Below are 26,324 nucleotides of genomic sequence, written 5' to 3' on the forward strand. Positions count from 1 at the left end.
GCCGTTGTAGTTATGACAGTGGCCTTCAACTCACAATTTGAAGCAGCCAACATGTTAACCTTAGTACAGTATAGTAGAGAAAAAAAATGCAATTCCTTGACCTAAATGGAAGAAGGAAAGAATTAGTAGCTTAACAGTTTTATGCAGAGTTGGGCTACTTATTTGCCAGTCTGACAAAGACTCAGAGATTTCTAAAGATTTTTTTAAATTATATCCCCAATATAGGAAGCAATATAGTTAAATCCTGGTTTACTTCTTAACATGCTGCTAAGACCAGGAATAAATGCAATTTCTCAGTTCCACTGTCCCATGTGTCAAACTGAAACAAATCTGCCAGTTTTTTGGGGGGGAGGTACATGTCACAAAATGTATAACAGTAGAACTATGTAAATCATAGGCGGGTCAACTCTAGGCTGCATGCAACCCTTAGTCATACTTTATGAAGCCACTTGGAGACTGACCAGACTTTCCTGTACATCCAGGTTATCAACCTAATTAGCTAGTCGTCAGAGAAAATACCTCTAATTTCCAAAGGTAATGGGAATAAAATTGCAACTGGGAAGAAGCTTTATTGGTTCCTCCACTCTTTCAGCAACCCTGCTAAAGACCACTGGTTTTCTGTTGCCTTTGGTAGGGGGAAAGCAGCAATCTACCCCAGGACACACAAACACACACAAATCCCGGGAAATCTGCTTAAAGTGGCTGAATTCTCACTGCTGGCTACTTCCTTTTTTTCAAGCAATGCAGCTGAGCTATACAGAAAGTATATATAGCATGTTTATCTCGATGCATGGATCTATTTGTGGCTCATTACCCAATAGCAGATATAGCCCTAAGGTGAAAAAGATTGTTAAACCCTGATATAAATTATAAGTAATGGTGGCGTAAGGTAAAACTATTTACGTGGTATGGAATGAAACTCAGCTTTTGGTGATTACATGGGTAAATGTTTGGCATGTCACCATATTGTTAGATATAACTCATAGTTCTTCCAAAGACAGTCCTGTAATTTCTTTGAACCCATCTGTCTACCAAATCCATTATCTTATCCTGGTTTGCTTTACTACTTGCCAAACATATTTGTTTTTTCCAGTCCATCATCTGCTCACATCACATGTTCAAAATATCTGAGTTTCTGTTTGCCAAACATCACCTCAAGGAAGTAGTCAAGTCTTTATTTGGTCTAGGACTTATTGGTTAGTTATTTTTGCAGTCCACAAGTAATTGTCAGCTTAGTAACTGTCTCCAGATCCATATTTTAAAGTCATCTGTTATCTTTCTTAGTGCCTATTTTTCATAGACATACATTACTACTGTAAAAAGTTTTAATTATGCTGATCTTTATTTTCATATAAATACTTTTATCTTTTATGATATTATCTAATTTTGTCATTGCCTTCCTCCCTAGAATTAATTTTCTCTATTTCTCTTGGCACATTGTCCAATTTTATACTAAGAAAGCAAAATTAGCTACCACCTTCACTTCTTTGCCATCAGCTATAAGTTCACTAAGCAGGCACTTAACATAACCTTTGTCATAACATTTAATATTAATTCATATTTTTCACATTCCAATTTTCACTTTTATAATGAGCCCTTCTCAGTCTTCCTTACTTTTTGGCTAACAAAATGGTGATGTCTGCTTATCTCAAACTGTCAGTGTTAAGAACTCCAGTTTTGTTTCCAACTTTCACCTCTTCTAATCCTGACAACATACATACATATACATATGTATACTGTACAGAATAAGTTAAATACAGGGACAATTATTTATCCTTATTTCACTCCCTTTCCTATTCTAAACCACTTTGTTTTTCTAAATTCAGTTCTTACAGTAGCTTCTTGTTCTATATAAAGGTTCCTCAGAAGACTAATCAGATGTTCTGGCACACTGTGAATATATTCCACATCCTGGCTTGGTTTACCTGAAGGCCTTGGTATAGACAATAAACCAAAGATAAATCTCTATTTCATATTCTGTTGCTGTCTTCATTATCCATCTTGATTTAGCTGTCTGCTTTCATGCCACTGCGCTTTTTCTGAATCTTGCCTGTTCATTGGCATTTCTTTATATATGACTATTCCTTTTTATAAGATACGAAGCAAAACTTTACTGGCATGACAAAGTAAAACAATGTCTCAGTAGTTGTCCATTGTTTTGCATCTCCCTTTTTGCATTAAAAAAATGCATTGATATTTTTCCAACTTTAGGCTAAACAGCCTTGTTCCATATTCATTGACAACAAGCTTTTATCGCTTAAGTGCTGCTTCTTCTGCAGCTTTAAAGAGTCCAGTAGGTATTTCCATCCATGCCCTTTGTTTCCTATTTGGCAACTGGTCAATTGTCTCTCCTGTTCAGTTTCTAATAGTCGGTTCTAGAATACATTCTCTTTCTTCATAGGTTTATGTCATTCTGTCATCCTGCTTGTAAAGGAAATCAGTACCGTATAGTCTTAACATTTTCCTTTAGCTTATTTGCCTTTATCAGATCTCCATGATTACTCTGAAGTATTCCTATTGTAGCTATAAATTTTCTTGTGATTTCACTGAACTTAAAAACATTATCTCATTTGTCTTTCCTTGTTGTTTTCCTTGATTTGTTCACATGCTTGCCTTTTTTTCCCCTTGATGTGGGGAGTTAACATTCAGATGTTGTACATCCTTCATGGTACTCAAGGCTTTCTCATCTTTCTGTGGATATCATGATACCTTGTCCTCAAAGCTGCTTTGATCTTTTCTTCTTTGAAAATTTGGGATTTTATTTTCTGCTTTAGTTTTCAGTGTCTCTTATCTCTTCCATAGTTCCTCAGGTTCTTTTTCATCTAAGGTAAGCACATTGAATCTGTTTATTTCATTGGTCTTATATTTTGACTGTATGTTCTCCAGGTTAAATATTACTAGTACACTTATTCTTTAACTCTCTATGTTTAACCTGTGTCTTATTCAGGTCCTAGTCTGTCCCTCAGTTTTCTCCATTTTCTGTTTTCTGTTATGAGTTGATTTAATTATTATATTGTCCATCCAGTGATGTCAGTGTGTGAAGTCTACATTATGTTACTTAAACCATATAGCAAATAGTGAATAATTTTCTTTGCAAAATTCTATAAACCTCTTACACAATTCAAATCATCCTATAATCCCAGATTTATCAATTTCTCCATCTTTTGCATTCCTGCATCTATTAATAGCACTTTATGCTTGTTTACCATGGATGTTTACTGGAAATCTGCTAATTTTAATAGGTATGATGTTTTCATTCTATGGGTTATAGCTGAGAATATCTTTCAGGCTACTTTCAGGTCAAGGGAGATTTCCAAGGGAGGAATAAGGAAAATTTGTTAGCTATAGTTAGCTTTTCTAACTATAAAATTGGCTCTGAAAAACTGAAGTGGTGTTCCCTTGAATGTGAGTGATATCTGCTTTACTAGAGTTCTACATATCCAGTATTTAACACCGAGAGAAATGTGTATGCATGAACATATTTGACCCATGTAGGCTGCCTTTGAAGTATGGTTACATCTAGCGTTGTTGGGGAAAATGTAGTGCCTGTTTCAAGCCTTGATGCCTGTTACAAGTCTCCAGCTGAGTACAGTAAGTGTCTTCTGAGATCTTGACAATGTACCTTGTTGCTCAAGATCGGGTACATTCATTCACAAATTTAATCTGTCTATAATAATGGAAGACATAAGACAACCTGAGAAAAAGCATTATAATGCTCTAGAAGTCACAATTGGGTGGCTTCAAAAACGTTAGGCCATACAGAATGGTTTACAAACTACAGTTGCTAAATGTACATATAGTGCACAGAGACTTACGACTAGTGGAATGTGAGAAGTTTGGAATAGCTCTGAGTTACGCAAGTGCATAGACTTTGCTGCTTTGAAATCTTATACAGTTTTATCAAGGTTTTTAAAATAGTGTATTAAAAAAATTCCCTCTCACGTTTACTTCTTCGGTCTGACTTTTGAAAGCTGTTTGTCACATTATGACGCTTTGAAAATTATTTGTCTCTTTCTGTGTTATCTGTCAGCTAATGTTTGTTAAGAAAGAAGGTACCTGTATCTTATACGAGAGCCAATTTGGTGGAGTGGTTGAGGCATCAGGCTAGAAACCGGGAGACTGTGAGTTCTAGTCCTGTCTAGGCACAAAGCCAGTCCCTTTCTCTCAGCAAACCACTTCTGAAAATCCTTGCCAAGAAAACTGTATGGACTTGTCCAGGCAGTCTCCGAGAATCAGACATGATTGAATGGATTTAAAAAAAATCTTTCATACTTAGATATCAGATCTGAGTTGTACAAATCCAGAAAATGACTAGATAGCAGCAGGAAGATACAAAGCCTCTAACCTTCTGCCATCTGTTGTTCATCGGACTTTTGTAGCCCTACTTTAACTACACAAGTTTATCATCATGCTAAACCATAATGTGATTTCATTTTGGTTTAGTATGTTGTGCAAACTCAGCCAATAGTTGTGTATTTAGCAACTCATGATTTTAAAAACTTGGCTTAAGATGATGTGTGAATTTAGTTATATGATGCTTTGTTCTAAGGACTGGATTCACACATTGTGCTATAGCATAATTTATTTCATCATCATTAATTGAAAAAGCCGCAATCGATTGGATTCATGCTAACCAAAACCAAACAAACCACCTTTTGTTTTAGCATGATACTAAAGATACTCAAGATACATGTGATTAAATTCCTCTTGCAATGAGGTGAGAGTAACAAACAGAATTCTTTATTCATGCATATGGCTCTACATCTTTTAAACATTTAATCAGTATTTAATTTGAACTCTGTGATATTGTTTTCTCACATATTCAGCATCAACATTGTTTCATCATTCTCATTTATGTTTTGTTTCTTGGCCATGTATGTTATATGATTAGTGGATATTACAGAACTGTCCTGCTTATTTTATTAAGAGGGATAATTTATATGAGATTTTGTAAGTTTTGCTTTTCTTGCAATAACTGTTTGAAAACACAGTTTGTCTTTTGTGGTTAAACAAGATATCTTTCTCCCATTTCAAAATTAGACTCCATATTGAAGACCATCTGGGAACTCCATTGCTCCAGAATTGTAAAATTGCTCTACTTTCTAAATGACAAACATTATTGTCATGTTACTACCTTTTGTTATTACCTACCATTAAAAAATGTAGCATCCAAAGGCCTTCTCAACACCTTTTAGACACTTTCTCTTTCCCACCTTATTATGTCTATGATCATTTTTGGTATAAATCTCATCGAATATGAGATTACTCTACACCACACCTGTATTCCAGTACTGGTGTGTGTGTGAATGGAATCATAGAATCAAAAGGAGAGTGGTTGGCCATTAGCCACACAGCCCTGTTCAGTGTAAGAAATCCAACTAAATGCTGTTGGGTTCATCCTCTGTTTCAAAACCTTCAGCAAAGAAGAGCTGATTACCTTCTTAGGGGGTTAGATTAATTGTGAAATTATTGTCAATAAGTTTCTTACAAGTAACCAGTAAGGGGCATTGTCTTCTTTGACTTCTTCACTGTGGCAGATCTGCCACCCAGGTATTGAAGCAATCCTGTTTGGCTTCTTTCAGGAATTCTTCTGCATTGTTCTATTGTTAGGACTTCTAGACTTAATTCAGAAGTTTGCAAAGATGAACTAAGCGTGATTGCCTGTATTCCAACATTATGCTAAGCTTGATAATGGTTTGTTTGGTATAAAGCATGCCTAACAGATGTTGTCTAGCCTCTTCTTGAACTCATCAGGTGAAGAGAGCCCACTACCTCTCTGAGCTAAGTTGACCTACCCTGTGAATAATTATGTCAGGCACCATTCTTAAAAACTTGAATACTGTCATTTTTACTATGTGCTTGTTTGGTTTTAGCTTAGTGTGTTATATAGATTCACTCTTTCTAACTTAGTGCGCTTTGTAAAACCATGGTTTCTGGCTTAGCTTTTGTGCAAACCTAGGTCACTGAAGTTTATTGACTGTATCATAGTTAAACAAACCAGGGTTTCACATAATCTATAAACTTCCAAATATTAGTAGCATGTAGTTATCAGAAGAATTTGGTGTGATGAAAAATGTAGACATGTAATATTATGAAGATCAAGTTAAAAACTGGTGGCATTGGTTTTGGTTTGGTGGTTTTGTTTTGTTTTACATAAATCTAACATTTTAGATTAAGGCTTTTCCTTCTCAATTTGTAATTACTTTAAAATTAATAGTTTTTAGGAGTGCCTGCTTAAAAAGAAAATTCAAATACTAGCTGTTCTTTTTCCTTCCGAAATGTAGCTCAAATGTTTTTGTCTGTTGGTGAGTGAGCTGTATCATATTTTAAATTCCAGAGTGTTTTTAAAAAATCAGATTATCTGCTCTGTTCAGTGATAAACTAATTGCATATTTTAAATCACATGGAAGAAGGGTTCCTGTTTCAGATTACTATTCATAATAGAAATATCTAAGGCAATTCAGGAGGCCTAAAACCTCTAGGTAAAAGAACAATCATGTCATGCAAATTTTTGAAGGGCCTGCACAGACCTGCTAAAACATGGTTGCTTTACTATATATACTTGCTTGCTCAGTCACATGCTTGCTAAATCCAGTCTCCAAATGCCAAAGTTATTATGTGCAACTTAAGGCAGCTAATTAATACAATCTTTTGCTGAACTAGCAATTCAATATTAACTGAGATTGTTGAAATAATCTTTAAAATGTTGAGTTTTAGTGAAGAACAAATATACATCTAGCTCATTAAAATGAATGGGATCTATGTATATAAATGTATTATTACAGAGCACCATGATTAACCACCTATACTAGCATTTTCTGCAAGTGCCTAACACCAATACAAATAATATTTTCCTTCCTTCAATCATGTAGAATCAATCATTTTAACATTAATTAATTCTTCTTTAAGGAAGTCTACCTATGGCATTTTAATTTTGCTTCAAATGTACTTTCTTCCCTGAGCTAAAAGTCACTTCCCCCTTGCATCAGTTATGTGTGGCTGGTTATATCCATGAACCTTAACATCAGTTTTTCAAGTAGAACAGAGTCTCGGTTTCTGTGGTCAGCTGGCATATCCTGCACTACTGATATCTATGGAAGAGACTGACTTAGGACAGATAGCTAGACTTCGAATTCTGAAAACTTCACTCATATAACATTTTGCTTAAATGATTGCTAAGCTCAGCAACACTAAAAAATAATATATATTTAGACAATTTAATATTAATTTTAGAGGGTTTTTTTGTTTTTTTGTTTTGGTATTACAGTTTAATAACTAATTTGTTTGATTCTACTGTTTTTGTTTTAATTTATATATTTGTATATTATTTTCTCTGTATTTCTAGACCAGGTTCACACATTGCATTAACCTTGATTTTTGAATCTTGATTTATTGGATGACTTCAGACAATATCTAACCTATAAATCATAGTTCACAAATCACAGTAGTTGGGGATCATACATTGAGCAAAGCCAAAATCAAACCAACCACATTGTGGCATAACATTACATATGAACTCAGCAAAAAATCACAAATTCATCAATCAAAGGGAAATAAATCGTGACCCATAATGCTTATATGGGAGGAAGTCTCATTGATCTAACAACTGGTCTATGCATGCTGGAGATGTGTGAGAATGCTAAAGTGATATCAGTGATAAGGGAGAAAAACACTCTGGCATTTATTCAAGGAGTCATTCCTTATACCTGCTTTTTCTTCTCTGGTGCCCCCTGGATGTATTACATCATAATCCCCATCATTGCCAGCTGTCAAAGTACTAACCCAGTACATCTGTAGGGTAACAATCTGGTGTTATCTCCTTAAAGCTTCTCTTATCATCTCTTTGGGATTGTTTCCTAGAGCATATAAGTGTGGAAAGCCACACAACATAACATGGCTTTTTATGTGTGAAGCAGTACATAATTACAGAGAAACCTCATTTCCAGCTGCTGTTCTTAAGATTCCTGGGAGAAGCAAGCCCATTAAGTCATGTTACAAAACCAACGTGTTATGTATAACATTAGGTTGCTCTGGTTAATGTAGCACATAGACATCACATTTTGCCCGATCAAGCTCTTTCAGACTTTGCTGACATACTGATTTGATTAGTTTTAGTATTTATTCCCTGCCCATGAATATACAGCATTTCCTGTTAGAGAGTAGCTAGTTTAGTCACAATTTCCAAAAGTAGGTAGATTTCATAACAGGAAAGCTAGTTCTGACTCATCTTTGTAATCTTTCACATTAAAGTAACATTGAGGTCTTGAAAGGAATTGGAGGGACGTAACACTAAAGGAGAAATGTGAGACATTCTTGTGTTCCTTTGCTGAAAAGAAACATTCTGAATAGGATAATAATTGAATATGTTCATCTATACACAAAATCTTGTGTGAACAATATAGACAAACAGAAATTCAATTCTGCTTTTGTAAATTCAGTTGTCAGTCAGTGTAGGTATCTTTAACTTTTAAGAGTACTTTAACATTAAATTGCTGTAGCTTTCATTTTCAACACACAACCTTTGCTATGGATGCATATTTTATCAACATATCAGCCTCTTTCAGTATCCAGTTAATGTGTTGCTCTAGCATTATTATTTTCTATAGCTGGAATTGAATGCATTCCCTACATATGCTAGAAGCATTTATTATAAAAAGCAAAGGCCATATGACCATGAGGGGGAAAAAATGACCCAAATCCATTTTGAGGCAATACCCGGATTAGGACAACTGACAGTTTAAGATTAGGGGGAGGGTTTCTGAGTTTTCTTGAAGGTCTTCATTGAGTAAGATAATTAAATATTCAGAAGCAACTAAAAGGAGATGGGGGCAGGGAAGATATAGCTGATGTCAAGATCATGTCTGCGCTAAGTTAGTCTCAGCTGGTTGGGGGAATCTACAGGCAGGCAAATTAGATCTTACAAGGCATATGAGTGATGGTAGAATACACCAAGGGGTCTCACACATGAATAATTGTTGCATATCCATACATATACACACTCCATTTTTGAAAATAAAAAATCCAGTTGCAGTCAAGACTCTAGAAAGGCGTTCCTCTGTCCTCTTTAATTTGCAGGGTAATGGCCTTATGCTCCACTATCACTGCTATTGATTCTACCATGCAACTATTTAAATGCATCTCAGATATGCTTTCGGTGAACTCACAGAAAAGCAACTCTCATAAATGAAGATGAAACAAGTAAAGGAGGTGTGGAAGACTAAAAAGTGTTTAGATTGGACTGCCCAGAAACATAAGAATGGAAACTGATGTCTCCTTTAATCTAACCATCCATACTGTAGACTTTGGCCACTCTGTAAGCCAAATGCTACTGCAGGAAATGGTGGTGTAATTTTAGCCTCTATAAACAGTCTTTTTTCTGCCCAACCAATACTTAGGACTGCAGGTAACATCCACATGTGTCCACTTGAGAAATGCTGGTTCCTCACCTGGTGTTCCTGAGGAGATTCAGTATCAAGACTTGAATCGGCAAGGCCATTAGTGCCACACAACTGGGGTGTTAACTGGATGTATTTCCCACATCTTCCCAGCATCTTCCTGTTGCTCCCCCAATCTTCCTGTGGTCTTCCTGCAAGCATGCCCCTATATATTCAGTTGTGTTTCACAGCAAGTTGTAAAATGATCTGTTTATTCCATTTATCACAAAATACAAAAGATGCAATTTAGAAAAAATTAACCAGTCCCCATAAACTGGATTGAAATGGCTAAATAACATCCCTGCCCATATCTTACTGCAGTGTTTCTCAAAGTGTGGTCTGAGGACCACTGGGGATTCTCCAAGACCCTCTCAGGGGTCCTCAAAATCAAAATTATTTGTCAGGCTATGTTGAAAAATAATACAATATTAAAATCCCATCAAACAATTGTGAGAAGCAGTAGTGGCAGCAAATGTGTCAATTTTAATTTTTAGTACAGTAAATATCAGTAAATATAACCCATAGAAACAAAAGCTCTTTTGGGGTCCTCCATAATTTTTAAAAGTGGGAAAGGGTTCTGAGAGAAAAAAAGTTTAAGAAACACTGCTTTACTGCATAAGGTGAACATAATAAACCTAAGAAATACAAAACATCTTAAAACCTGAATTTGCTCTTTCAAACTCTCCTGATTAATTTCTTAATCTTAAGAACTGCCAAGTAGACTGCCTTACAAACATCTCTGTTTAATTCCAACAAAGGTTCTGAGTTGGAACATGATCAAGGCCTTGAATCGCCTGCAGTCCTAAGAGTTGCTCACATAGAGGTGAGACAGTCCTTGCACACGTGCTTGTTTGTTTACTTGCTTGCGTGGAATGACACTTGCCTGTTCCACTGAATTCTGCAAGCACAAGCTCTCCCTTTCCTTCAGTACTGTAGTGACTTTCCTTAAGCATCTTTGTTATTCAGATTCTACAGTACACACTGGAAGTGCAATATGTGCATTGGAACACCCACAGGAATTCCATTGTGCAGGAATTGCAGGTGCACATTTACAGCCTCTACTCTCAGGTCTTGCTGGAGTGCTTGGTCAAAAGACATTGGACTGCGGGGGGGCGGGATGCATCTGCAAGAGTTGGTTCCAGCGTCCAAATGTGTGCCGGAAGTGCAGGTTTGGTGGAGTAGAATGGAATGGAATGGAATGTTCTCTGCAGTTTTCCAAGAACAAAAACAGCTGGGCAAGAAGCTACTGAGACAGTTTCTAAATTTGAAAAATAAACGCCACACAACCGTTTAACCATTGCCATCTCTTTTCATAAAGTTCTGTTTGGAATGTTTCTTTCAATGGGAAGGTTGTTTCTAGTTTCCCCCTCCCTCCTTTAATCCTTGTGCTCCTCTACTCCTTTCTGATCGGTCTGTTGAAAATTCAGCATTTGGATTTTTTAGAGTAATGTTTTGCTTGTATTTTCCTTCTCCCATCACCCCCACCTCCCCTGCCCCCACACATACATTTCCCAGTGGAAAACAGTAAATGGCAAGCATCGCGCTCACTACACAAAACAAATGTTACTTATTAGAAGTCTCCTGCGGTCAGCGGATGGCTGCCTATAGGTTAACTGGAAGTGGTGCTGCTAACTGAAAGTCTGATGTGTTCAGCCAATTCCCAGATGCTATATTTACAGCTTGGGATGGGGGTGATATTTATTGTAGCAATTTAGAATATCATTAAAGGGAGGGAGGGAGGGAGAGGGGGGAGAGGGAGAGAAGAGCAGATGGATTGAGACATTCTGGCCATGATAAAATTCTGATTGTACACACTTAGTTACAGGCACAGCTCACTGCCCCGTGTATGTCAGAAGACAAATCCACCCACTTCAACGGATTGAAGAATTAAAACAGTACAGAGGCCATTGTTATTCATTCATTCATTGCTTAAACTTTTAGGCCGCTTCCTAAACTCTGAATACTGTTTTCAGTTTTAAAAATACTATAGCAATAATTTTTGGACATAAGCGTCGTCTCTCCTGCTCCCCCCAATACAAAAACAAGCTGAGGTTGGATGGAGAGGAGTATCCTGGAGGATTGAGAGATGGTGGAAAACGTTTCCTGTTTGTTTTCTGTTTAATAGGTGTTTACTGTTCATTATTGTGGCCATGCTGAGAATAGGCAAACTCCTAGTCACCATTTTGTAAGAGTGCCTACCACGTGCTGTCAAAACTGCAATTTGTGTGAAGAGGGAGAAAGGGAGGAAATGGAGAGATCCTTTCTTTTTCTTCCAAAATCCTCTATCCCAATGGAGAAGATACCTGATTTGGGAAATTGCCACATGATCATCAAACATTCTTGGGGAAGTACTTTGAACTACTTGGGGCAGGGAGGATGACCACTGCCACACACGTAGGTGACTTTTCCAGAGGGTTTTCGAACTTGAGTTGTTTATAAATCTCACTAGAAAACTCTGAAGGAAAACGAAGACACTAGTGTTAAAATATACTGGTTACTTATTTATTTATTTACCCATGTTTGTATACCACCTACTCATCTGACTCACAGTTATAATCTTTTTGGATCAATGCTTGCAAAGGGTGGAATATTAAGTGAAAATAGTTCACTGTAACCCTCTAAGGTTACAGCACCAAGAGATGTGAGTTCTAGTTCCACCTGAGGCACGAAGCCAGCTGGGTGACTTTGGGCCAGTCACTCTCTCTCAGCCCTAGAAAAGAGGCAAGGGCAAGCAACTTCTGACATCTTGCCGAGAAAAATGCAGGGATTGTCGAAGCAGTCGCCAGGAATCAACACTGACTTGAAGGCCCACACATAACCCTCTAAAGCCAAAAGGTTTTAATAATCATTCTGGCATAGGGAAAACTGAAATGCCTTGTAAGTTTTCTTCTGTTGTCATTCCCACCCACCCAGTACCCCTTTTCAGCAAACAGGAAAGCAGTTAAAGATGATAACCAAGAAATATTTAGCGCTTTCCACGCTCAAATATCTTAAGAATGCATGTGTTTTTTCTAACAAAAATTATAAATTAATAAGTTTGTCTGATAATGTTAGCAGTGGAGGAAATTAGGGTAGGTCTGAAACAGCTATTCTTATCAAGAAATCAGTTGTATCATAACTCTTCAGGATTCCTCTCTAGAACTGATAGTAAGTGACTGGGCTGAATCGAAAAATGGTAAAAGGCCACTAAGCTCATACAGTGTACCTTTCCTCGTAGAGCAAGCTGTAACTCTCCTCCACAGTCATCCCCTCATGCTTTATGATAAAATGGGACAGGGGTGGGAATGCTGAGAAGAAAAGCATCAGGCAAAGTGTCACCTTCATTCACTTATCCATCCATCCATCCATTTGTTAATGCAATTATGAAAGAGATTCAATAAAAACATACCATCATACAGAGCAAATATTGGTTTTAATTATTTTAGTAAGATAAGACAGTGTGCTTTTCAGAAACAAGGCTATAATGCTTGATAAATTACACAAATGTACTTAAGCTGTCATGTTCATTATCTCCAATACCTCTGGATCCCTTCAGAGTTTAGTAGCATTATTGGAAAGTGTAGATTGCTGCTGGAGTCTCTCCTTCCAGCACTTCTCACTACCAAGCTGAGAAATACTCATTAGTATTTCTGATAAGTATTTCTTACTGACTTTTCCCCCCTGTTGCTTGCCTTCCGTCCCATCTGTCCTCCTGATTTCCATCTTGACTTCCACCCCCAATATACTTACCTTGGGAGTGGTATCAGGGTGGTTCTAAGTAGAACCATAGGTCATCTCAAGGCCACTGGGGGCAGATATTCTACTTTATCCTGCAAGTTCAGTCAAGCTAAGAGGAAGGCAAATGAAGTACGGTCCTTGTGTGGATGTCACAGTTGATGACAGATTACATTTGAACCTGGGGAAGATTAGATTAGAACCTGGAGAAATTAAGTTCATTACCCTCCCTTTTCACCTTTATTCTTAAAGTCAAATAGAAGCTGTGTTTGTGTGCACTGAGCCATAGACACACTGATCTACAAACTGCCCAGTCACATTTCAGCTAAGAGTGTTGTGCAGACCCAATTTTTCTCATTAGTTTATAGTTCACTCTGTCCTGCAAACCCAGAAATTTTAGTTAACTGAGTAAGCCATGGTTAACTTAACTAAGGGTAAGTATGTTGTGTGAACATTGCAAGAGTATTCAGATAGTTCCAGGGTGTTCAGAGTTCAAATCACTCATCCCTGGATGACCATGGTTCAGTTGTTGTCTCTCAACCTAATTTATTTCACAGGATTCTGAAAGGAATAATTCCCTATGGACTCTGCCATGAGTTTTCTTATTTGAAGCAAGATAGGATAGAAGTGTAATAAATATTTAATACTGTCTCAGTGTTCAGTGCTTTAAAATAAAACTTGAAAATAGAGCCTTTTTTCCTTCAGGGCTGAAGTGAACTTCTTTCTTGCCCCAGCAAAAGGATGGCCCACTGGCCATTTCTTGAAGACAGGAATGCACAACTTCATCGTCACCTTCCCCCCACGGTGGGGGTGAACCTGTGCCCGCCTTTTCTTGCTCCATATTAAAAATAGAATTGTTCTGATATCTGCCAATGCAAGCCAGGCCATGTGGACACCTGTCACCCTTCATTCCATTGCAGGCAGCGGCTCTGCTCCTATTGGCTTGAGTGTGCTGTGACAGGAATGCCTCCTCCCTTCCAGGCCCTGTGCTGGAATGACCATTGCATCCTGGGCTTTTGGCTTGCCTGCCAAGTAGACTGGGGACCTCCCTTCCCTTCCCTTCCCTTCCCTTCCCTTCCCTTCCCTTCCCTTCCCTTCCCCTGTTCTCCCCCACCCCTGCCCCGAACCCTTTGTTTCATTGCACAATCAAGTTCAGGAGTAGAATGGTGAAATTTCCATTTTTTATAATGTGAAATTAAGAGTTTTGCCAGTTTCTTCTCCTAGCTCAACTTTCATTAAAAATTTAAAACTCTGGGAGTGAATCTGTCCGTCCCTCCCTCCCTCCCTCCCTCCCTCCCTCCCTCCCTTCCTTCCTTCCTTCCTTCCTTCCTTCCTTCCTTCCTTCCTTCCTTCCTTCCTTCCTTCCTTCCTTCCTTCCTTCCTCTGTCAGTCATACTGTTGTGGCACTTTCTTTTTTATCAGTGTAATTGGCAAGAGTCCTGCCAGTTTCCTCTTCTAATCAAAGAGCAGAGAAAAATTGTGAAACTGTGTTGTGTGTGTGGTATGTTTTCACCAGTCCTCAGAACACATGTCCAACAAGAGGAAAGCAACTAATGCTTTCCCCGCATGGGTGGGAGAGGTAAAGGAGCAGGGGAATCCACCAGCTGTGGGCCCTCTTAACAGCTCTCTAGGCAAAATATGAAGTTATCCACTTGGTCAAAGTGATGGAGGAAGAAATGGACATCAGAAATGATTTTTTGAAGCCAACTTCATTTCTACCTGGTTTATACATTAGATTGAAGGCTGCCACACAAAAGAACCCCAAGTTCAGATATAATCAGTGACCTGAAAGGGAGATTTCTGGAGATGTTATTTAAAAACAATATAAATACAATTAATATCCCTTCCATATAAGAGTAAAATAATTTCCATAATAAACTTGCATACTATTGCACAATGCATTTAGAATACAACAGCCTCATTAGAGAATTTTTTCAGTGCTTGTAAATTATTTGTACCCTGTTTTTCAGCTCAGAAAGACATTCAAGGAGGCTAAAACAACTACTCGAAGTGACTAATCAGAAGCTGCTCCTGACTGTTAATCACTTCCAAATGATATGTTGTGAAAATAGAGACTTACTTTAATTGTTTGCATCTAGTTGTAGTAATGTACAGTACACTGGAACCCTTTCTTTGGGATTGCAAATGGACTGGTATATTAAATTTACAGAGTCAGACACTCATATAACAAGAATCCCATATCCACCAGCTGTATCTCATCTTGCTAATCTGTAGGTTTATTTTTAAAAATATTGGGTGGGGGTGCTTTTAAGAGAAGTCACACAGTTCTTCCTCATCCCTCCCCCCCCCCAGCAAGTGGATTTCTTGTTGCATTGTGGGGAGTGATAAATTGATACCACATGTCCCTCCCAGACAAAAAAGCCTCTGTACTCCAGGAGAGGTGCATGCAGCTGGTGTCTGAATTAATGGGCAAGTCCCATAAGGTAAACACAGTATGGAAGAGACTGAAACAGAAACTGATCTCAGAGGAGTGGGGAAATTTTTGCAGAAGAGGATCTGCCAATGTTCCTTGACTAAAGAAGAAGAACAAACAAGTGAAACACTTGCAAATAGAATTCTGAAATATGAGAAACAGTGGTTCTGATCGAGTTAGTGAAACTGTAAACAGCCTGAGTAGAACATATTCCTTGGTCCTCAGCTGTCCTTACAAAACCTATGACTGAACACGGCAAAGCATATACAGTGCATACATTTCAGTGTTTGTCACAGGACAGATAATTCCACTATTCCATAAGAGTGTTTCTTATGATTAGGAAAGTGGACATAAGTGTTCTAGGGACACATTGTACATGCTGTTAATTGTGTGAATGCAGTTTAACATGTATGACTTTTGCCTTTCTCTTTTTGCCACAGTTATGTCTAAAATTTCTTTTGCAAAGCTTCAGTTTATATTTCAAGGGAAGTCTCCATTGGTGCCAGTGGGAGCGTTTCTTGATATGCAAATGACAATTTTAGGGAGGAACTCAAGTTCCCAGTGCTGCTCAGGCTGCCTGGTGGCTGTTGTTGACATAATGCAGTCTGTGCACATTGGCCCTAGAAGTTGTACTAGACACACCATGCCTGGAAGCATGACAGAGAGGGATCCCTGGTGCTTCAAATCTTTGGGGCAGGTTTGATCCCAGGATAGAATGTTGCACTTGAATTTTGAAATAACTTATATGAGATAGTGGAGGTGATATTTAGATTGAAAAGTAACCACTAGTGTTCATTCAGATTGGCTCAGGTTGGTTATCAGCAGCTATAAATGCTGGGGAAGGCAGTGTACTCTAGTTTTAAGAAGCTAATTCATTCAGCAATCACCCAGTGTTGCTCATCAGCAAGAAACAACATGAATAATAATTACTGTGAAGTAAGTAAATGAATGTGAATTTTCTTTACAATTAACTACCTTTGCATGAGGAAGAAATTGGGCAAAATCATAAGCAAAGAGTCTAAAGCCAGACTGATCTGTTACAATAAGGTGCTTGTCTCTTCTCCCACCGAGAAAAAGTGGCTCTCCATCCATAAGCTGGGAAAAAGATATAGGATTAGATAGATAAGAGGTCTGCTCTATATAAGGCTTGGGTCTAGTTTGCAATAGCTTGCTTTCTGTGTTATTCAGGCTAAATGCATTTGAACAGTGTTTGAATATTAGTTGGGTAAAAGCCTGACACCTTGTCACAGTGTAGATTCATTATGCACATAGTTGTGTTAATGCTCCAAAATCAATAAATTGCATAAAAATGTTCATCATCATCATCATCATCAAACTCTGTGCAGTGTAAACCTCTGTAATACAATGCACAGATGATGATGATGACGACATACTATAGATGTCTGAATGGTTTTGAGTGTTTATACATAAGATGGAGGTACAGAGTAGAGCTGATCCCTCTGCTAAGAAAAAGCTCGCTCATAGAAAAACTGTGTGCCCATTAGAGTATTCACAGAGCTCTGAATCAAAGCCATGAATTGGCAAAGTGAAAAAACCCCCACTCCAGAGCCTTTTACTTTATTGAAGCCATGCATTTATACTTACAGAGAGAGACCGGCATTTGGTGTACATTTTTATTTGCTTAAAGTGATAGTTTATTATATGTCTGCTGTGAATAAAAGAGAAAACCCTGGCTTTGAACTTTATTATTTTTTCTTTACTGGACCTGGCCTTAGACAAAACATTTTATGTACTTAAACGATGAATAAAAAGCACGTAGACTGCATGTCTTTGCACACCCCAGATGTTTTCCATTTACTTAATGTCATCCTGCTCCTTTATGTCAGGAGTAGAGATGCCAGTGTGAATCATCGAGCTTGCATGACAATCCCCGTTGTACATTATAAAATAGTTTTTTAAAAAATAAGCAATTTGTGAATTCTTAATGTCCTGTTTTCAAAATATATTTTCAAAAGCATTTCACTTTTCCACATTGATATAGTCAGTTTTAAGTACTTCTTTGCATTTAAACATACCATGTCATACTGTGGTTTCCCCAAGGTTCTTATCTCCACAATACTATAAGGTTTTGACATGTACATACAAAGCTTCTCATTTTAATTGTTAAAGTAACAAGGACCAACTTCAGAAGCAGCCATCCAGGACTTGCAAATGACACGGCTGCTCTCGCAATCTGAAAAGAGGCTTCACGTGCACCCCTGCACTTCGTAAAGAACTTGCTTCAAGGCTTTGCACAACTGGACTATATTTGAAGCATGGGCTGTACAGCCAATCCTACCAGTCTCAACTTTCTTTGGGTGTGCCCAGGAAAAGGGGTTGAAGCAGTAACAGCCACAAGGCATTCTGCCTTTGCCACCTTTCCCAACTTTATTCTGTCTTCCCCTTTACTGTTTTTCCCCAATATGGTAATTAAAATATCTGGGAGAGATGGGAATGTACAGGAGGATAATTACTGGAAGACATCAGTAGTCAGTCAGCTCTCTCAAAAATTCTGAGAAGGTGGCTTGATATTTTGACAATAAAAGCCTTATCTAGAAGTCCTCCCCCTGCCACTTTTTTTTTTTTTTAGTATTATAAACCTAAAGTACATCTCAATAGCATGGCTGAACCATCAGTTCATCCTAGCCCGACTTAAATGGCATACTGATTTCTGGGGAGTGGGTTTTCTTATGTCAGTGGTGTTTTAACTTCCTGCATTTCTCATGGCAATTGACTAGAACTTGGTTTGCTGGAGTCTTTTCCATATCCACTAGTAAAAGCCACAGCTGCTGACTCTATGTATAATGGCAATTTCTCTTTGGAAATTTACAGCAGTGCTCTGGCTAGAATATTAGCCAAGTTAGTTTGATCAGGTGCCACTAAAGGAAAAGGGAAGATGAGGAAAAAGTAATAAACAAACATAGTTGTTGCTATTTACAGGAGACCATTAGGTTAAAACATGTCCAACAGGTTTTACTTTACACTCTCAGTTTGTACAGTATGATTTAGAAATAAGTGAGTTGTAGAACTGGTTCTTGACTATAAGTGCTTGGGATCATAGGATATCTATATTAATTATCCTGATTTTCTATGCATCTGATTACTTTGGTAACCATTTTAATGGGAGGCTTTTTAAATGAAAGACAGATCAAGATTCTCCTTTAGTTAATGAACACAACTTAAGAGAATCTGTTTAGGAAACTGCACTTCATCACCCAAGCTATGTGCTTACAGCAATAGCATCAGTGCTAAATGCACTTTCTCGGGAAAGGACTTATCTATGCATTCATTATATTCATGCTATGCAGAAATATCTTGAATTTTATAATGACTCCTATACTGAATTCTGTATTCACTCTAGTATCTGAACAACTTATTAAAAACCAGAGAAGTAGTAACAGTAATGGAGGATTTATTTTTCCCTTAATGTTTTTTATGTATTGACTTAAGTATTATATTGAATAATGGAATTTACATGAAAATATTCTAAATTTGGGGGATTTTGTGTGTTGTCTTTGCAGAACTCAATCAGACACAACTTGTCCCTTCACAGTCGATTCATCAGGGTACAGAACGAAGGAACTGGGAAAAGCTCGTGGTGGATGATCAACCCAGATGGTGGAAAAGGTGGGAAAGCACCACGGAGACGTGCTGTGTCGATGGACAACAGCAACAAATACACAAAGAGCCGAGGACGAGCAGCTAAGAAAAAAGCAGCCCTTCAAGCTGCACAGGAGACCAGTGAAGACAGCCCCTCCCAGCTGTCCAAGTGGCCTGGTAGCCCAACTTCCCGTAGCAGTGATGAACTGGATGCATGGACAGATTTCCGGTCTCGTACCAACTCGAACGCCAGTACAATAAGTGGCCGCCTGTCACCAATATTGGCAAGTACTGAACTAGATGAGGTTCAGGATGACGATGCTCCACTTTCCCCCATGTTGTACAGTAGCCCACCCAGCATGTCCCCATCAGTAAGCAAGCCCTGTAATGTTGAGCTGCCTAGGTTGACTGACATGGCAGGCACTATGAACTTGAATGATGGCTTGACGGATAATCTTATGGATGATCTCCTGGACAATATAACCCTTCCCCCTTCCCAGCAGTCACCTACAGGGGGACTCATGCAAAGAAGCTCAAGTTTTCCATATGGCTCCAAAGGTTCAGGGCTTGGTTCTCCATCAAGTAGTTTCAATAATGTTGTGTTTGGACCATCATCTCTGAATTCTCTCCGTCAGTCTCCCATGCAAACCATCCAAGAGAACAAGCAAGCTACATTTTCTTCCATTTCGCACTACAATAACCAAACTCTGCAGGATCTGCTGGCATCGGATTCACATAGCCACAGTGACGTCATGATGACTCAGTCCGATCCACTCATGTCACAAGCTAGCACTGCTGTGTCTGCCCAAAACGCACGCAGAAATATTATGCTCCGGAATGATCCAATGATGTCATTTGCTGCTCAACCAAGTCAGAGCAGTTTGGCCAACCAGAATCTGCTCCACCACCAGCATCAATCCCAGAATTCCTCTCTCAGTGGCAGCCGTGCCTTGTCAAATTCTGCCGGTACTATGGGCTTAAGTGACACAAACATTGGATCAGCAAAACACCAGCAACAACCACCTGCCAACCAGTCTATGCAATCGCTTTCTGACTCCCTCTCAGGCTCTTCTTTGTATTCCAACAGTGTGAGCCTTCCAGTCATGGGGCATGATAAATTCCCCAGTGATTTGGATCTGGATATTTTCAATGGGAGCTTGGAATGCGACATGGAGTCCATTATCCGCAGTGAACTCATGGATGCAGATGGATTGGATTTTAATTTTGATTCCCTCATCTCAGCCCAGAATGTTGTTACTCTGAATGTGGGAAACTTCACTGGTGCTAAGCAAGCTTCATCACAGAGTTGGGTTCCAGGCTGAAGGATTTATGCAAAGAGGGGAAAATGGGCAAAGCAGGTTAGCAATGTTTAGTCTGTTGCATTCAATACTATACTTTACAATATGTAAATATAGCTTTTAAAGAGGACAAGTACAGTTTTTACAGCAAACATCCAGACCAAACTAAGGGTTAGGTTACAACACTGTGCACTCCAATTATATAAGAGCTTCCCATAGCAGTAACTAAAGGCTGATTTAATTTCAGTTTTCTCCATTGTGTTCTATAAGCATACTTTATTGAGAGATGTTCACGTATTTTATTCCCAGATCCTACTCATTATCAGCTCCTGATAAATGGCAACGTGGGAACATATCATGTCTCATTTGTTTCTTTGGCTACCCAACTCCTTTATTCATTATAACTTTGAATGTTGGTTCTTATTATGAGAATGTTTAATAGTACAGTACTGGTAAAAATAATGGCAAAATGAATTTGTTGAACCTTTTCACAAAACTGTTTTCTTTGTGGCTCTATCCACTTGGTGATTGTTTTGTAATTTCCAAAAAATCACTGCGTGGGATTTCATTCGTTTGTAATATTTATTCTGAATGTTAGTTCCAAATTGCATCATTGAGCTAAAGTGCTACCTACCCTTCTTTGAGTTGACCCCCCCCCCCCCAAAAATCATCCTAGAACAACATTTGCTGCTCGCATTGCCAATCCTTATTCTGCCTCTAACCTGTCTGTTTTGGCTCACTGCTGAACAGTATGGTCCTGGTTTTCCATGTGTAGTGAACGATAAGCAAGGAGATTAGCAGATTCCTCTGGCTTTGCTGTCCTTTCTCTTCTGTGTATTGCCAACCATCAGGGAAACTATCTGACAGTGACAGCGCCAAAGCAGAAGTGGGGCAGATCCAGCTACAGTCCATCTTTTCTAGGCTCCTTCCTGTATCCATCCTCTTACACCTCATTGTGCTGGATTCCAAGATGAATTTTTTTTAAAATATCAGAATCGCAAAGGGAACTGGGTTGCTGCACTTTCATTTAAGATTTCTCCTCTTCTCTTCTCTTCTCTTCTCTTCTCTTCTCTTCTCTTCTCTTCTCTTCCCTTCCCTTCCCTTCCCTTCTCTTCCCTTCCCTTCCCTTCCCTTCCCTTCCCTTCCCTTCCCTTCCCTTCCCTTCCCTTCCCCCCTTTATATAGGCAACAAATGATGACTTCCAGATTCCTTCATGTTCTGTTAGGGAGGCAGTGAGGAAGGGTTGGTCAATCATTCCACTGTTTTCCTATCTCAGTCTTATGCTAAACTGGTAAGGGTCATAGAGTTAAAGCACTAACAGTACTGCTGGCTGAACAGTCGGTTGCTTTTGCATAGCTCTGCTAGACCACCAGCACAGCACCCCACTTTAGGGAGACAAAAGCAGAACAGTGGCAGACCAGACTGACCAGGGACGGAGGGGAGGGGTGCATCCATATCAGTCTGAAACAGCCAATGAGAGCTTCTCTAATCCCACCTGCTGCTACCTGGCCATCTCACTCCATCCCTGATATAAATGGTGGCAAAGCAGGACAAATGTTACATACACATTGTGGCTGCTGTTGGATGTTCTTGACTAAAGAGGAAAAACACCACTTTAACACCTGTAGAGCTAAGAATGACTTAAGTCTGTCTCATTTATGGGCTGCCAATGAGAGAAAAGCAACATCATTATTAGGAGAGAGCAGAAAAAAGATGTTACCGAGGCATGTTTGTATCATGGTTAGATGCAAGTGGGAAAAGGCCCTAAGGGAGACATGAAGCGAGGCAGAAGCCAGAAAAAGTTACGGATATATAGATATATAACTACAATATTCTCTGAAATAAATTCACAGAAAGGCTCACATTTTCCAGTCTGATAAGCTAGCTATCTCATCATAGCTTCTTTGAGTGAAGCTGTTACCACATATGTTATCACTCATTTATTTTCTCTGGTCACAAGTAGAGACACTGTAAACAACTAGCAATTGAGAACCAAACCAGACATTGCATATTGTTTTTCTTGTCAAATTGCTTCCCAAAGTTACTTTTCCACCCAGATAAGCTCCAAGTATCCTGTGACAAGATTATGTGACTCTGTTACTTTGGAATAATAGCTAATGCTTCGAAATAAGAGTCAGGCTTTCAGAGCAGGACATTGGGAGAGGAAATTGATCGCTATGATTTTGAAAAAAACAAAGCAGTTGTAGAGGTCCTTAATCAAAGCCTTGGGGGTTCCCTATGCCAATATCATTTACCCAATTTAGGTACCATTTGTCTTGCAAATAAAAACTTACTGACATTTTCACATAAAACGTGGTTTAAGTTTGGGGCCAGGTTGGGTTTTGACAAAAAATGTCTGAAATATTGAAATTAGCGTAGTACTTGATCATATATAGTATGGATTTTTAACAGGAGTAAAAACTTTCAGTGGCATGCAGTTTACTACTGTAACCCTTGGCCAAAAATGCTATGGGAGGGTGCAGTCATGATTATCAGATTCCTAGCAAAGAAAGCTCAGGCACATTTTCAAGAAGTCTAAGCATTATACTGACTTCTGCTGCTTAGATTTAAGCAGTATTTTGATTGGCAAGAAGTCCTCATGTCTCATTTCCTACAGCAAGCAATTTTGTTGGCAAAAATACTTCTGTGACTCTATTTCTCACAACATGAAACTAGAGTAAGGTACCAGAAAAGAAGAAATGACTGTTCCATCATGAAAGCGCATACAGTTCATCACTTGGCTTAGAGTTAGCCTTCCTTCCTTCCTTCCTTCCTTCCCTCCCTCCCTCCCTCCCTCCCTCTCTCCTGGTTAAGAATTCTTTCAGTATTCTAGGATACTGATTAGCATCACTGCAAGCAATTGAATTGTGTACTAACAATTTCAGTTAGCCTTGGTCACACAAAGTAATAAGCTCCATTGAAATCAGTAGGACTTCTAGCAGAATAAACAAATGGAACCACTATTTATTCTTCAAAACTAAAACCTGTACACATGAACTCTTAATACATAATACATATTTATAATTTATGAAGATAACTTAAATCAGTATATTTACAGTAAAGCAAAGAGTAAAACAAAAACATTGTAGGAGTAATTTAAAGCCACTTAGGAAAACTATAATAATGTTGATTATCCCATATTGTAGCATTATTTGCAGGCAACATTCGTTCAAAAGCATACGTTCCATACTTGCAGTGCTAGAGAAAAACACTGAAGGAGGTGAATCAATTAACTTATAAAATATAGTAAGTGATGGTGACTTGGTTCATTAGCTGGCCATTATTTATGGTTGCCCCCAACCCCTATATTCTTAGAATATACACATTTGCTAAATTTTTCTCTCATTGGTCTTAGTATGTGTAAACGTAAAGTCAGTCTCTTTTACTGCTTTGCAGAAACTCCAGTTTCTTTCTTTCTTTTTTTTCCAGAGAAGCAATGAGAACTTTTGGGAGGGGATTATACAGCGTATGGTTCTGAAAAACCAGCTAATCAAGGGCCAGGGATAGTTTGGTAAATAATTTTGTGGGCATAATACACTACAAACTTCCAGTTATTTGAGATTTTCTCTGTGCTTTTCTAAAGGCCATTATGTTCATAAGATTCAAGAAAGATAATTGGAAGCTGGCTGTTCCTACTGTTGCCAAAATTACGGGATAGCTCAGTCTCACAAGATGACAGCATTACTTGATATTTTTAGAACAAGCAGAGCAATGTTGGGTGGAGCTCATAATGCATTCACTTTTGTATCAACTAGACTTAAGATCATATTGTAGAATATAATGTTTTCTATGATTGAGTTTTTCTGTGAATATTCATCACAGTTTAACTTTAGGATTTGAAATTTGTTTTCCCGATCCATTTGGAATTGCTAAGATTTTTCAAGGGTGCTTTGCTTTTCATCTTTTTTTTCTTGAAAAATCAAGCCTGTAAGACTGCTATTTTACAAGTCAGCAAAGTACAGCAAAAACAAAGACTAATACTGGACTTTCCTGGAAATGATAGCCGTGATTTTAATTAAATCAGCCGCTAAAAAAGAATGAATGCCCTGTGCTTGTTGCTTCATTCTTCCATACATGATTCTATTTATGGTAATTTGGTATGCTAGAGGAGGTAGGAAGGGCAATAACTAAATCTCTGCACGTTGTAAAATACAAGCAATGTCTTCTGGATGTGGCCATAACAATTCTACTCTAAATGGTTTCATTTTAATTCAGTTTTCAGTTTAGGTTGATTGAAAGGTATTGACTACTTTTGTATGGCAATTTGTTACTAGTGACCAAGCAGCTGCATGCTTTTCTGTTTGCTCACAAGTTCATTCTGTGAGTAGGAGTAACAAACCTTGGATAATTCCATCCAAGGTTTGTTACTTCTGAATCAGGAATTTGGAACAATCCAGCATCCTGGCTCATGATATCCTAAGAGTTCATGGATGATAGTGCCATAGTTCATTAACTTTGCCTGCTTACCAGAGGGGCCAGGAATTGAAGAATTATGCCCAATTATATGAATGCAAACCTGAGTTGGAAATGACAGGATCATTGTATTCATAAAGAAACATTGCACAAACAGAAAACTAAGTGTTGCCTTTTCTGTGGCATATCATGGACTAATACAGTAATGAGAATTCTTCATGAAAGAATTGACATACGTTCAACTTTTTTCAACTACAGAATAGTTGAATTGGTATATTTCACAAATATTGTATTTGCTCTAAGTTACAGTTCATACATGCCTGCTTGGAGTCCCTGGAGAAATCCTTATTATATAGCTCTTTGACCCACCCATAAAAAAATGGTCATGGCTATTATTTCCATTTTTAATTTGCTTTTGAACTTTTTGCCATTAGGTTCTAAAGAAGAGTAAGAATTGGCAGCTGAATTATCTTTGGCTATGTTGCTTAGGTTCCCATATAACACTAAGCCACATAGTAATTTGGATGTGGCTCAGCAGAATGTATGACTCTAGCCAATGTCTCTTTGGCTTCAGGAGCTCAATCTGACATTTGAAGATCCATCCTATAGACCTGTATTGCTTGCTGTTGAATACAGATTGTAATTAGTATGCCATAATAGCTGCAGACCTACACCAAAATGTATTTTGCCTCCATTCTATACCTTGCTAGACTGTCTTTTACTATGCAAAGGTAACATAGTATTTAGTGTATGCTTAGTGTATATAATCTTTTTTATTTGGCATCTTCCAGTCTTTTTAGTTTTTTGTCTACTCTTTGTTTAAAATAATGTTTTCCTAATCTTCCTGGAGAAGTAATTGAATTTGAGGAGGACTAAAGGGGTTTGATTTATGGGAGCATCTTTTATTGCACTTTCCCTCTTGAGCTGTCTGTTATTAAGCATCTTGGGGGCTTTGTATGTCCTATGACACATCACAACAGTGTTGGCTCCTTTTAAATGATTTGTCTTGGCTTTCTGACCTGTCAGATTCATTTAACAACATTAGCAAATGAGAGTTCTTCATGACAGGAAGAATTGCTTTCATGATAACCATAATAAAGATGTATGCTTCCCCAGACAACAGAGGAAGAAAAACAATGCTGGGAATGCATATAGCAGAAAGGAGTGCCTGATTATTCTCTGAAATGACAAATTGGAACATATAAAGGCTAATTCTATAGCCTGTTTTCATTAATATTTGTGCATTTTGAATGGACCATGTCAGATGAAACACTCTCATACTTAGACTACAAGATTTACCCAACCATTGTCTCTTTCCATACAGTATCATTGCCCAAATCTGTAGCACCTTTATAGATTAACTTGGAATCTTTGAACTGGGCTGATAAGATTTTTTTCTTCTGTTTTCTTTTTAATGAATGTACACTTTTC

The 26,324-nt window shown here is 38.2% G+C and overlaps 1 protein-coding gene across 1 annotated transcript in view; it reads left to right on the forward strand.

Annotated features, from left to right (window-relative positions):
* The window catches only part of FOXO3 (forkhead box O3), a 129,229-nt gene that overhangs the window by 89,787 nt on the left and 13,118 nt on the right, over positions 1–26,324 (forward strand). The window contains exon 2 of the mRNA XM_088139138.1: positions 19,104–20,540. Coding sequence (XP_087995264.1) covers positions 19,104–20,504 — 1,401 coding nt within the window. The 3' untranslated portion in view covers positions 20,505–20,540. The remainder of the gene's footprint in view (positions 1–19,103; positions 20,541–26,324) is intronic.

The sequence above is a fragment of the Python bivittatus genome, unplaced genomic scaffold, assembly GCF_059951505.1.
Source record: "Python bivittatus isolate LINGU-HERP-01145 unplaced genomic scaffold, Pbiv_v1 ctg000020_np1212, whole genome shotgun sequence".
In the NCBI taxonomy this organism is placed as follows: domain Eukaryota; kingdom Metazoa; phylum Chordata; class Lepidosauria; order Squamata; family Pythonidae; genus Python; species Python bivittatus.